Here is a 13,247-nt window from a genome sequence, read left to right on the forward strand (position 1 = left end):
CACAAGAGTGGGTGGGTGCGGTTCTGTGGCCGGCAGTGTGCAGGAGGTCAGACTAGATTCTGACCTTAAAGTCTATGAGTGTGCTAACCTTCTGCACAGGGGTGAGTTTCATTCTCAGGCTGTTGCTATCTTATACAGTAACTCCTCACTTAATGTTGTCCCGGTTAATGTTGTTTTGTTGTTACGTCGCTGATCTATTAGAGAACATGCTAGTTTAAAGTTGCGCAATGTTCCCTTATAACGTTGTTTGGCAACTGCCTGCTTTGTCCACTGCTTGCAGGAAGAGCAGCCTGTTGAACTAGCTGGTGGGGGTTTGGAAGCAGGGTGGACCAGCAGCCCCCCATCAGCTCCCCTAAGTTCCCTGTGTGGCAGCTGCCCAGCAGGCTATCAATTGCTGGGCAGTTCAGGTGTCCCTCCCCCCACTGCCATGTGCTGCTCCCGGGAGCCTCCTGCTTGCTGTTCAGGGGGTGGGGGGAAGAGGGGTGCTAATGTCAGGGTGCCCCCCTCACCCCCACTCCTGCCCCCCCCTGCTCCTGTACCCCATCTCCACAGAACAGAGGTGTGGGGGACTCGACAGGGCTCAGGATGGAGGAAGCTTGCTGGGAGCAGTTGCTGTCTCAACTTGCTGATCTACTTAAGAAGGCAGTGTACTTAGAGTGGGGTCAGCGTACTTAAAGGGGAAATGTGTGTTACACACACACACACACACACACACACTGTGTGTCTCTGTCTCACACACACATGCACCCCGCAGCACTTTGGAAAGTGGAGGGAGTGGTGTGCTACAGTGGGATAGCATGGGTTCAGTTCATCATGTTTAGTTTCCTCAGTTTCGGCAGGGAATGTTTGCAGCCACTGCCATGCGTCTGTTGTGTCTCCTCCCTCCATTCCTGCTGCCTTGTAGAGCGTGAGGCTACATTAACAACAATGTGTTAACCCTTGAGGGCTCAGCCACGTAAAAAATTTCCCTGGAACCTAACCTCCCTATTTACATTAATTCTTATGGGGAAATTGGATTTGCTTAACATTGTTTCACTTAAAGTCGCATTTTTCAGGAACATAACTACAACGTTAAGTGAGGAGTTACTGTACCAATTTGAAGTGTATAGTTCTATGGTACTTTTGCTTTTTGGGAGTGAACGGACATCTGTCTGAAGACAAATCTAACAGATGTATACTTGCATGTGGTCCTAACTCAAAGAATTGTCAGTGGTTGTTGACATGCTAATACCATTATGTAAAGAGTTCTACCTTCTATATGAAGGGAAAAAATACTTTCCTCACTCTGTGTGCTTTGGAACGCCGACAGTTCAGCAAATGAGATTTTTCTAAGATTTGCCTTGCTGCTTGTTTGAATTTGTGTAGCTCATGAAAGGCTTTACTGTTAGCGTTGACTTAGATATTTTCCTAAACAGTGGGATGTATGAAATCCTAAACTTTTTTCCTGCAGTTACAATAATGATTTTTACTGAGTAAGAGCCATTGATTTATATCACGGGGTTAAGCCAAGGTATTTGGTTAGTGTCTTCTGAAAAATGAATTTGTTTGTTCCTTCAGCTAATGTCTCTGTTACCTGGGTCGATATTATAGATTTCGTAGCTGGTACAATGAGTTCAGTTTCATAATATGCATTTTTCAGTAAGTGTTATATCACTGTGTATTACCGAACGTCTGAAGTGTAAATTTCACATGGCCTTATTGTACATTTTATTTAGTATTTTATATGTACATGTTGTTCTATGAGCAGGAGTGATTTGACTGTGCAGTAAGGAGATAAAACTCTGAAGACCCAGGCAGCCAGTTTGAAGAGTCAAAAGGTGTAAAGTGGAAAGGTTTTGTTCTTTAAATACAAGAGCAGTGTGGTATTACTATGCAGAGATGATGTTTCCTGAGTTACTGCTGGTTTAATTAATTATGCAGCATCTTTCTTACAGGTCTCCACAAAAGGATGGGTTGTCATGGCCTTCTCAATTTTGGAAAGAAGCTGCTTCGCCGGAAAGTTGTGAACTGGACCAGAGAAGAGAGCAAGCTGTCACGATGCCTCAACACTTTTGACTTGGTAGCTCTTGGTGTAGGTAGCACACTTGGTGCGGGTGTCTATATACTGGCTGGAGCAGTGGCACGAGAAAACGCGGGACCTGCAATTGTTATCTCTTTCTTGATTGCCGCATTGGCTTCTGTATTGGCTGGACTTTGTTATGCAGAATTTGGTGCTAGAGTTCCAAAGACTGGGTCTGCTTATCTCTATAGCTATGTGACTGTGGGTGAGCTGTTGGCATTCATCACTGGTTGGAATTTAATTCTTTCTTATGTGATTGGTAAGTACTGAGGGGCATACAGAAATACTGTAGCATTCATCCAGAATGCCTGTCTGATTTGTATACTAACTTTCACTTGCACAGTCAGATTGTTATAAAAATAGAAACTACAGAATACCTTGCACCTACAGCAGCCTCCAGAGCTGAGCATTTCAGAGCTCTTTCCGGAAATTCAGTCATCCTATGAACTAGGTAAATATTATAGGTTAACAGTTTGGATCAGTGCCAGGTTGCCACGTCTGCTTCCTTTAGTTTAAACAGATTCATGCAATATTGGCGTGAGGCCCTGCTAGCTGTCTACCAGGAATCAGGATTTTTCCTTCTGCTATGGAAGAAAAATCTGGTGTTCAGCTGGCGGGGGGGGGGGGGGGGGGCAGTTTCTCACTGCTTCAGCATCTATAGCATTTGCTGATTAAGGACCCAGTCCTGCTTCCATTGAAATCAGTAGGTATTTTGCATTGACTTTAATGGGTGCAGGATTGGGCCCGGTGTGGGTTGCAGCACTCAGATCTTCACAGATATTTAGGTGCCTAACTTCCGCTGATTTCAGTCCAGTGCCCAATCCAGAGCCCCTTGAATTCTATGGAAAATCTCCGATTGACTACAATGGACTTTGGCTCAGGCCCTGAGTAAGTGGACAACTCAGTTCACACTTCTGAGGTTTATAAAGAAACCGTTTTGGTTAATTAAAGATTCGTCCATTTAATCAAGTCATCAAACACTTCAAGTGTATTATGGTGCCACTTGTCATGACGCCAGAGCTCTGGCTGAAACCACCATACGCCAGTTAAGGGAAGAACTCCACTAGCTACAATGACAAACAATTTTCTATTAAATTATTAAAGGGGGGTTTTAAATTACACTTTATGGGAATATTACTATTAAAACTGAGATTGATTCCCAGAGTGCCTGGCAGAGATCAGATAAAGACTTGCTTGGTGACATATGTGCTGCTTGTCTTGGCTAGTATTGATTCCATTCTGTATATTACATGAAACCTCTTTACATTCTAGATTTTGTATATGAAATGAGACAGTGCCAGGTAAGATGCCCAGAAGTTAGTGTTCTGATATTCTTTTATGAATTGGGTTGATGTCAGGAAGGGGATAACATGTAGTTTAAAAAAACTCCAAACAAACTGATCCCCCTTCCCCCCCACACACACTTCCAGATTTCCAAAATAGGTTCCTCTCAAGGTGTTTTGTTCTACAGAAAAATGTTAATTACCTCTTAGAGATGCATCCTCCAGGGCAGACCTGCACAACTCGTAAAGCAGCGAGGGCCATATTACTCCAAAGAAAATAGCTGAGGGCTGAAACCCCCCGGCCGTGCTGAAACAGGCCCCTCCCCCCCCCCGCCCAGCGCCTCCCAGCCCCGACGAACCCTGTCCCCCACCCAGCCCCGCCGAACCCTGTCCTCCCCAACCCCCCCCCAGCCCTGACCCCTAGCTCCGAGCCCAGGCCCTCTGAGCGAAGCACCCCTCGACCCCATCCCCCAGCAGCCCTGACCCCCAGCTCTGAGCACAGCCCCTCTGAGCCAGACACCCCCCCGACCCCATCCCCCTGCAGCCCTGACCCCTAGCTCTGAGCCCAGCCCCTGTGAGCTGAGCAGCCCCTGACCCCATCCCCCAGCAGCCCTGACCCCCAGCTCCGAGTCCAGCCCCTCTGAGCTGGACACCCCCCTGACCGCCAGCCCCTCTGAGCCTGACACCCCCTGACCCCAGCCCCCCCCCCCAGCCCTGACCCCTAGCTCCGAGCCCAGCCCCTCTGAGCTAAGCATCCCCCGACCCCATCCCCCAGTAGCCCTGACCCCCAGCTCCGAGCCCAGCCCCTCTGAGCCAGACACCCCCCTGACTCCATCCCACCCCCCCCCCCCCCCCCCCAGCCCTGACCTCAGCTCCGAGCCTCTGAGCTGGACATCCCCCTGACCCCAGCCCCCGTGAGCTGCGGCTCGAGCCCAGGCCGGGTGCCTCTCCCCTCGCTCAGACTTACCAGCTCTGCCTCGTGCCCAGCGCTTCCCGCCTCAGCAGCCCCAGAAGTGACGCTGGACGCCAGGCAAGAGGAGCGGGAGACGGAGATGCGTGTGCGGGGGGGGGGGGGGGGGGCGAACTCACAGCCCTGCGCGTCGCGCTCTGACCGCCCTGACATCAGAAGTGCGGCTGCTGGGTTCGCCCCCTGCCCAGGGGTGGGGGAGGTCAGGCCCCCCCCGCCCCGGCAGGGGGCGAACCCGGCAGCCGCGCTTCTGACTGTCAGGGCGGTCAGAGTGCGGTGCGCAGGGCTGAGGTTGCCCCTCCCCCCCGCCCCCCCCCCGTCCCCGGCAGCCGCGCTTCTGACTGTCAGGGCAGTCAGAGCGCGGCGCGTGGGGCTGTGAGGTCGGGCCCCCTGGGCAGGGGGTGAACCCGGAAACCGCCCCCCACCGCTTGCTCGCGGGCCACACAGTGGGCCCACATGGGCCGCATGCGGCCCACGGGCCGCGTGTTGTGCAGGCCTGCTCCAGGGTTTAATTGGAGCAATAAATAGAAGACTTCTGTAGTCCAGCAGTTCTCGTTTATCTAGATACTGTACTTATATGGCCATTATCACCATGGTATGAGAGAACCAATAAAGGAGAAGCTGTCAGGGGGATTTTGGCCTAGATAGGGTCGCATGGTCCTGATCCTGCAAACACATTCACTTGAGCAAAGTTAATCATAGGATCTGGGCTTAGATTGGCATTTCTGAGACCTTTGTTCTTCTCCTTATGGCTTTCATACTACACCCTAACCTTTTTATAAATGGCTATTTGGTGTGATTTATTTTAAGGTGGCATAATAAAAACAATAATATTTGTATCATCTTAAAATTAAACTAAACTGTTACCAGAGGACTGTGTTAAAGTAACATTCAGGTAGAATACCCTTAAATATAGACAGCTCAACTATTTCCCTGATAAAACTGTTGGGGGAAAAAATATCTTGCTCAAATATTACTACAAACTTGTTTGATCCAGAGTTCTAAATCCCAAATATGCATGTGTGTGCATAGCAGGTGCATCCCAGGGGGAGTCCAGGACAACAATTGTGACTCCTTCCTTCCTTCCTCCTTGCTCTTGGGGAAGAAGTAACTTACTACAGTGCATTACAGAGCGTAGCCTCTTCTGACTTTCCTCCTCATGCCAGGTTTGTCCTGCTGGTGGATCTGTTTGGGGACAGAGCAAAGACTGGCCACTGCCTTGTAGGGTGACCACCTTTTCAAAAGTCAAAAGTGGGACACCCTGCCCCCGACCGCTGCTCCTCCTCTTCCCTCTGAGGCCCTGGCCAGGCTGGAAGCTGGAGCCGGGCCGTCATAAGAGCTGCCTAGGGACGGGCAGCTCTTCACCTGCCCTGGATTGGGGGAATTTTTAATTTTTAATCTTCAAAAGCTCCAAAGTTATTTACATCTTGTCCGAATTTGCGAGCTGCATTTCAGCATTTATCTTTCAGTGCGGTATTTTTCTGTCCCTGCTGTAGAACTTGAACATGGATTTACCCCGCACTGCAGGATTTCTCTTATATGATAGCTTCTATTTCCTAGGCAATACTTCAAGCTGTGGGGTGGTTGAGTAGCTCAAGAATTGGGTTTGAAATACATGGGTCCTGCTTTGCTCTCTGTTAAGGACTGACCTGGCTCCCACTCTCACAGTGAGTCAGCTGGAATCAGTAGAGTCACTCTGGATTTTCAGCAGTGTGACTGAGCAGAATTTATCTCCCTGTAACCCCAGGTTTGAATCACAAAGCAGGGACCAGTTTGCATTTTCCTTCAACTCCCATTCAGTCAGTGGGAGCTGTTCCTGCTCACGGGAGGGATGTACAGCATTGGGAATAACACTGTGATGTAAAAGGAGGAGGCCCAGTATATCTTATACACTCCTGTGATTTGCTTTTCCTGTTAACCTGCTCATCCCCCTTTTCCCGTCTTAGGGCTTCTTTCTCCTCTCACACCAGCATTTACACTAGTGGAACACCTTTGAAGTAAGTGGTTTACTCCAGTGTGGAAAGCGGTTTCCTCACAAGGGATCCTCGGGGCATGAAGGCTGCTGGGGGGAGGGTAAGCAATTGCTAGGCTAGGACTTCTGCGAGAGGGGTTGTCTCCTGAGATTTGGGTTTGTAGAGAAGCTGAACCTCCAAGTGTACCCATAGGCAAGGGTTCACTATTCGCCCCTGCTAACTGAATAGCAGGGGTCAGCTGCACCCTTCTTGGGCTGATCCCTGTTGCTGTCATGCAGCAATAAGTAGTGCTGCTCATTTAGAAATATTTTCTAGTCATGAAAAGTGCTGTGTTTCCTTCCTGTTTTCTGGTAGGAACATCAAGCGTGGCCAGAGCATGGAGTGCGACGTTTGATGAACTCATAGGCAAGCACATTGAGCGCTTCTGCCAAGAGCACATGACCATGAACGCTCCGGGGGTGCTAGCAGAATATCCAGATATCTTCTCTGTTCTCATCATCTTCATCTTAACAGGTAAAACCTTTGGGAAGGTTGCTGAGATGATACTTACTTTTCTGTAATTTCATTGTTTGCTTTTGGTGAACGAGCAAAAACCCTCATTTATTTTGGACAATTTATTAAAGGCTCTTTTGTTTGCCCAAAGTGTCGGATTGACCTATTTAGCAGCTCTGGAGTTCAAACTCTGCACATCCTGTTTGCAAGCTCTTTCATTAGGGGAGCATTCAAGGTGTTTACAGGAACACTGGTGAAACAATCAATCTTTATACCATGTAGAGTAAGACAGGGAGATTTGTTACCCTGAGACAGGTATGGAGGGCTTTTTTTTAAAACTATTGCAGAGGGACTCTGTTCTATTACTCTAACTCCCACTCTGATGATCTGCCAGTTTATATAGCACACTGGCCAGGAAAATGTGGGGGGAAAGGACGGAACTAAGTAACACCCTGGTGCATGACTGTTTATTTTAAAATATGTGGACTTCAATTTGCAGCAGTGATTGCAGGACTCAAGAGAAATAATTCTGCATGAAAAATAAGCTGGTTTCTCTCTTTCCATAACATCCAAAACATGTCTTCGGTTTTTGATTGGAATGCAAGGAGTATTTTGTACAAGAGCAGGAATTAAAATGAAAACCCAGCTGAACTTTCACCCAAATATCACACTGAACCTTTCAAAACTTTGTCAAATGTCATATTAATTAAAAGAAAATCATTTTCCTGCACCCGTATGCTTCCTAGCCGGTAGGAGATACCATGATACCACAACAGAGGCTCTTCTTGCAATACTTTAGGCCTGATCAGAAGCAGGAAGTGTCAGAACTCTCACAAGGAACCATGTTCTTATGAGGTTCCCAGCCGTAGGCCCTGTTTTTGCAAGCCCTTTGATGAGTGTAGAACTCCCGTTGAAATCCATCAGAACCCCACATGTACAGGCCTTGAAGTGCTGAGCTCCGAGTTAGCAGATGTGAGGGAAGATTCTGTACTCAGTTAATCTAGATGTAATGGAGTGGCTCCAGATGTAAAGTGGTCTGACTGATCAGAATTTGGCCCCGGAGGTTCCATTTGGGTTTGATTTGGATCAGTAGTCAAACGTATGTGCTTACGTAAATTTCTTTATCTGTAGAGTGTCACCCACTGCTATTTGAGAGTAAAACTGCGTCAGCAACTTTTTTCTACTGCATGGGAAACCTCTTCAGATTTTGAACATTTTGCAAAAAGGCTAAACCTTTGCAGCTGCAGCAAGCTTCTGAATAAGCAGCTTTATTTCCACATATAAGCATTGGCAGAGCTAGGTTTTGCAACTGGGTCATTGGTGGCAGGCTGGAGAGCAAGCCCACTCCACACTACGCAGCAGTGGTGGCTCCCGGGCTGGGACGGGCTCCTCGCTCCTGACGTTGCGACCTGGCGCACGAGCTCACTGCAACATTCAGGTTTGGCCCAGCACGACAGAGAGGCAGCCGGGTCAAATTTGAGTGAGTGGTGTTGTGACATGGCACACAAGGTCACGTGGTACTGCGACCCTGTGCTTCGTGTCACAATGCCTGGAGCAGGGAGCTGGGCCCAGCTGCTGCTGCCAGGTGAGTGCACAGCAGACTCTCACTCCAGCCCTGTGAGAAAGGTGCCACACATGCACCTAAAGCCTGTGGTGTCCCCGCCCCCACTTCTGTTAGCTCTGCCACTGTATATATGTCCTGAAGTTTATGCCTGTCTCAGCTCTTGAGAATCACCTACTTTTTGGTGCCTGATTTCTTATTTTCTGGTTGCCCACCCTGCTTTATCTAGATCTGCTGCTGTGTCCACCGCCTATTTCATTGCTTATTTCCTTGTTTCAAAAATACAAACTTGGGCCTTTGTTGTATAGGAGGTCAGACTAGACAATCACAACAGTCCCTTCTCACCATATAATCTATGAACTCCACATCTGTGAGTGAAATAAACTCTCTGTTGGCCAAATCCTGGTCCCATCACAGTGTTCCCCCGTCCCCCCCCCCACACACACCCAGTGCTTAATTTGTGCCAGGGCTTGCCTGGGCTGAGCCCTGGCACCTCTAGGCTTGGCAGTTCAGAGCCCCAGCACCTCTCGGTTTGCTGCATCAGTGATGAATGTAAAAAAAATTGCTTGACCCTCAGCGCCTCTTTCATTAGAAATTAAGCACTGCTTACACTTCATTTTGATGTTTATCACTAAGACTACATGTTAGATTTTGGTTACACAGGTAACCTCTTTCTTAAACAGCAAGCAAGGGAGTAGGAATGCTAGTTATTAGCTAAAGATTGAAAAAGAGAAACAAAATCTGTTATTCTAAATGCAGAGTGCTGACTCATTGTTGTTATTGCTGGCACTTTTAAAAATATGCTATTCATTAAGATGAAAGTTTTTAAAGAAATGGGCTGAAATCTTGCTCACAGCGAAGTCAATGCCAGAAATCCCCTTGGCTACAGTGGGGTCAGGATTTTCCCCATGACTTTTTCCTCTGTGATTTATAACACAGGAACTAGGGGTCACCAAATGAAATTAATAGGCAGCAGGTTTAAAACAAATAAAAGGAAGTATTCACACAGTGCACAGTCAACCTGTGGAACTCCTCGCCAGAGGATGTTGTGAAGGCCAAGACCATAACAGGGTTCAAAAAAGAACTAGATAAATTCATGGAGGATAGGCCCATCAATGGCTATTAGCCAGGATGGGCAGGGATGGTGTCCCTAGCCTCTGTTTGCCAGAAGCTGGGAATGAGCGACAGGGGTGGATCACTTGATGATTACCTGTTCTGTTCATTCCCTCTGGGGCACCTGGCACTGACACCTGTTGGAAGACAGGATACTGGGCTAGATGGACCTTTGGTCTAACCCAGTAGGGCCATTCTTTTGTTCTTATGATTCGTTCAATTTAAGTGTCAGGTAACTGACCTGCTGTGTCTGATTCCTGCACTGGCATGATACCTGCCCATCTTCCCAAGGAACTGTTGAAGATGGCTGGTACTGGTGACTTCTGTGCTTTAGCCAGGGCCTGCATGACCACAATGAGGTACTTCACAAAAATCACCAATGATGCTTTCTCCAAGGCCTAGAGCTAATCTGATCTGTGGTCTCTGGATGGAGTTTGTATTTACCAAGGGCTCAGTCCTATTGACTTTAATAAGACTGTTTTCATGAAAAGAAGGTTTGCAGGGTTGGACCCTATCTTTTTGTATTAGAATTTTACTCAACCTAGCAGCTTTCCAGTGTAGAGAGACCACTTAAATGGTATTTTATTAGCACAATAATGCAGTGAGAAAGACATGCACAAAAAGTCAGGGCTTCCCTTTGCTCTGCTGCGTCTGGGCCATGTACTGTTGTTGAAGGAATGTCTGATTGTTTTTTGTAATTTTTCCAGGGCTTTTAACTTGCGGAGTGAAAGAATCTGCCTTGGTAAACAAAATATTCACCTGCATCAACGTTCTCGTCCTTGGCTTCGTTATGGTGTCAGGCTTTGTGAAGGGATCAGTCAAAAACTGGCATCTCACCATCGACGACATCTATAACACGACCAATGCTTCATGTAGAGACAAGTACGTCACAGCATTTCTTCTCTTCTCACATTTGCTTATTCAAGTCGATCCATTTTCAGGGACCACTCAGAGATTCACGCATCGTCATTATGGGCCAAATTCCAAGGCTTTGCCAAGTGGTCACTCGGTCTGCACTCAAGCAGAAATCCCATGAATGTCAGTGGGAGCTCTGCATGAGGTTAGGTTGACTAGACACTTGGGATTAGATCACCTGTGATTAAAAACCACAGGAGAAAACCCCTGTGAGGATCTCATTGCTAAGAGGGTGAGAGGGACGTGGACACATTCTGGCTCTGAATAAGGAATTTAAGGTTGGGTTCTATTTCTGTAACAACATCTCCTAAGTGTTTAAATTGGATGAATCCTACCGTTTCTGAAATCATTTGAGCAGTGAAATGTTTTATAGTTGTTTTCCACCATGGTTTGGGCATATATACAGTGCTGGAAGGCATTTAAATAGTCGTTGTCCAGCTTGAGTCATTTAAACCAGTAAATGTACTAGGAGATTTTCTGTGAAGCTAATGGCTCATTCCACTTCTAGTAACACTGTCATCGCTGTGCACACTTCAGCGCTGTCAAGTTATCCCTCTCTTCTCCTAAACCTGGGACTGATCACCCACTTGGTTCTTGCCTCTTCTGGAATTTGCGCAGTTATTTCCGGCCAGGGCTCTGCTGCTGTTGAAAGCTTCCATTTTATGAATCTGCATTTAGATAAAGGACAGGAAAAGAAAGAAACAATTTTGGGCCAAATCCTCACGTGGTTTATTTCCATATGGGAGTTAATGGGCCTTCGCTTAGTTATACAGGTTCAGGATCCGGCCCTTGCTGTGCAAAAAGAAAAAAACCTGACTAATAAAAAAGGGATACACAGCAAATGCAATTAACTGCTGCAAAAATGTATGGATTATACTGTTTAACCACAAAGTGCAAGCAGCTCTTCTCAGAACAGCTCTTAACGCTGGGGGAAAAAAGCAGATTAGCATCTGGAGAGATAGTCCCAGGTAGCAGTGCTGCACAGAAGTGTCAGCTGTCATTACATCACTTGTTAATTCAGGGTGGAGACAAGTCAGTTTATCAGCAATGTGAATTAACACAATGAAAGTAGTAGTCATAGTGGACCCGTTTAGAAGTGAATACACAGGCACCTGCTTATAGTAATTTTGGATGTAAAGAAACTTCTGGGAGTGGGCCAAGGCATGAGGTCCATTAGTACTAAGGCAAACCTATTGAAGTCAATGGCCCAGTAGGCTAGTAGGCACCCAGTGAGATTTTCAAAAGTGCCCAAGCAGATTTGGCACCTACCTTCCATTAATTTCAATGCAGTTAAGCACCTAACCTGCTTGGATGCTATTGCATCCCAGTAGGTACCTATCTGAATCTTCAATACGTAAATACCTTTGAAATCTGCCCTAAGCACCTCAGTTAAAATGTAAATCCCAGATTATCTGGGTGCATTGCTGTGTGCAAATCAGAAATCCAGTTATGATACTGCAAATCTTTTTCTCTGGCCCAGGCCTGAGTCAGGCAGCTCAGCAGTGAAGAGGTTGGCAGGGATTGTGGAGGCAGGAATTCTTCCCTCAGGCTGTGGAATGCAGCAGAGCTGCTCTGAGGCTGCTACTGCATGTCCTCCCTGGGCTTGTTTGGCTGGTGGATCTAATGGCTCTACCAGTCCTGGCTTGCTACCTAAGCCCCTTGTGCCTGGGTGCAGGGAAATCCCAAAAAGCATAGTTCTACAGCAAGCTGGAGTGGTGCAGGCCCCTGGCCTGGGCTCCCCACATCCTGCCCACCCCTCTGCACTGCGACCATTTGATTCAGATGCATGTAGGGCCTTTTATGGGCCTCATTTGGTTTTCAGGATTCAGCCCATAGTGGATTTATTCTCTGGTAAATAATTCCCTCTGTACAAGAGGACACAACATGACTCAGCACCAGCATTGCCCTGCATGTCGTGATAATTATTCACTTTAGTTACAGCTTTTTCACCCATTAGAATTGCATTTTGGTGACATGTGCCAGGGGAGCTGGGGTTTGTGCCTAGTTTAGCTGCATCTCCAGAAACATCAACATTCGACTGTCTAAATTATTTTCACATGTAATGGGGCTTCCAAACTTAGAGGACTTAGCTGTTTATATAGCTGACTGAATTGACAAATCCAGGGCTTAGATTATTTAATGGCCCTAATTTAATTTTTATTAATGCCTTAATTATAGGCGCAAAGTTGTGCCCACAATTATTTACACAAGCAAAACTGGAGGCCAGTGTGAGCACACTCATGAACAGGTATAAAGCTACTGTGAGCAATGTTCCCTCTAATTTTTTCACCCATGTGCGGAATGAATTTTGTTATGTGCACCAATATCAAGCTAATGTGTGGATGTGCGCCACCAGTAGAAACCAAAAACCTATGTAGATATATATATTTTTTAAAAAGTTACCATAGGGATAATTACTCCAGCCAGGACAGGTTAGGTATTTTAGAACTCACTATTCAAAGAATTAATTTAAGCGTAAGAGAGAAATAAAAATAATGAAATGCATAGACCAGTCAAAAAAATAAAGTAGCACTTTGAAAGAATAAAATTACAAAGAATATATGTGCATTGCAGGAAGTATCAAGAAGTAACAACAACAACAACAACACAAATATGTTGGGAGGTGAGTGTGAAAGAGTGTGTGTGTGTGTGTGTATGTTAGACAGAGACAGTGTGTATGTGTCTGACACAGAGTGTGTGTGTGAGAGAGACACACACTGTGTGTGTGTGTGTGTGTGTGTGTGTGTGTGTGTGTGTGTGTGTGTGTGTGTGTGTGTGATAGAGAGAGAGACACACGTCTCTCCCCTCCCCAGCCTTGGGAGAGGCGTCTCTCTCCGGCTGCTGCAGCCCTGGGGCTGGGTCCAGGGGAGAGAGGCACCTCTCT

General features: G+C 46.8%; 1 protein-coding gene across 2 annotated transcripts in view; it reads left to right on the forward strand.

Moving 5' to 3' along the window:
- SLC7A1 (solute carrier family 7 member 1) overlaps positions 1-13,247 on the forward strand; it is a 70,003-nt gene that overhangs the window by 38,358 nt on the left and 18,398 nt on the right. The window contains exons 2-4 of one of the 2 annotated variants that reach the window (XM_054015374.1): positions 1,921-2,318; positions 6,637-6,795; positions 10,156-10,330. In XM_054015374.1, coding sequence (XP_053871349.1) covers positions 1,949-2,318; positions 6,637-6,795; positions 10,156-10,330 — 704 coding nt within the window. In that variant the 5' untranslated portion in view covers positions 1,921-1,948. The remainder of the gene's footprint in view (positions 1-1,920; positions 2,319-6,636; positions 6,796-10,155; positions 10,331-13,247) is intronic. The other variant, XM_054015373.1, reaches the window with a different exon arrangement.

This window comes from Malaclemys terrapin, chromosome 1 (assembly GCF_027887155.1).
Source record: "Malaclemys terrapin pileata isolate rMalTer1 chromosome 1, rMalTer1.hap1, whole genome shotgun sequence".
Classification (NCBI taxonomy): domain Eukaryota; kingdom Metazoa; phylum Chordata; order Testudines; family Emydidae; genus Malaclemys; species Malaclemys terrapin.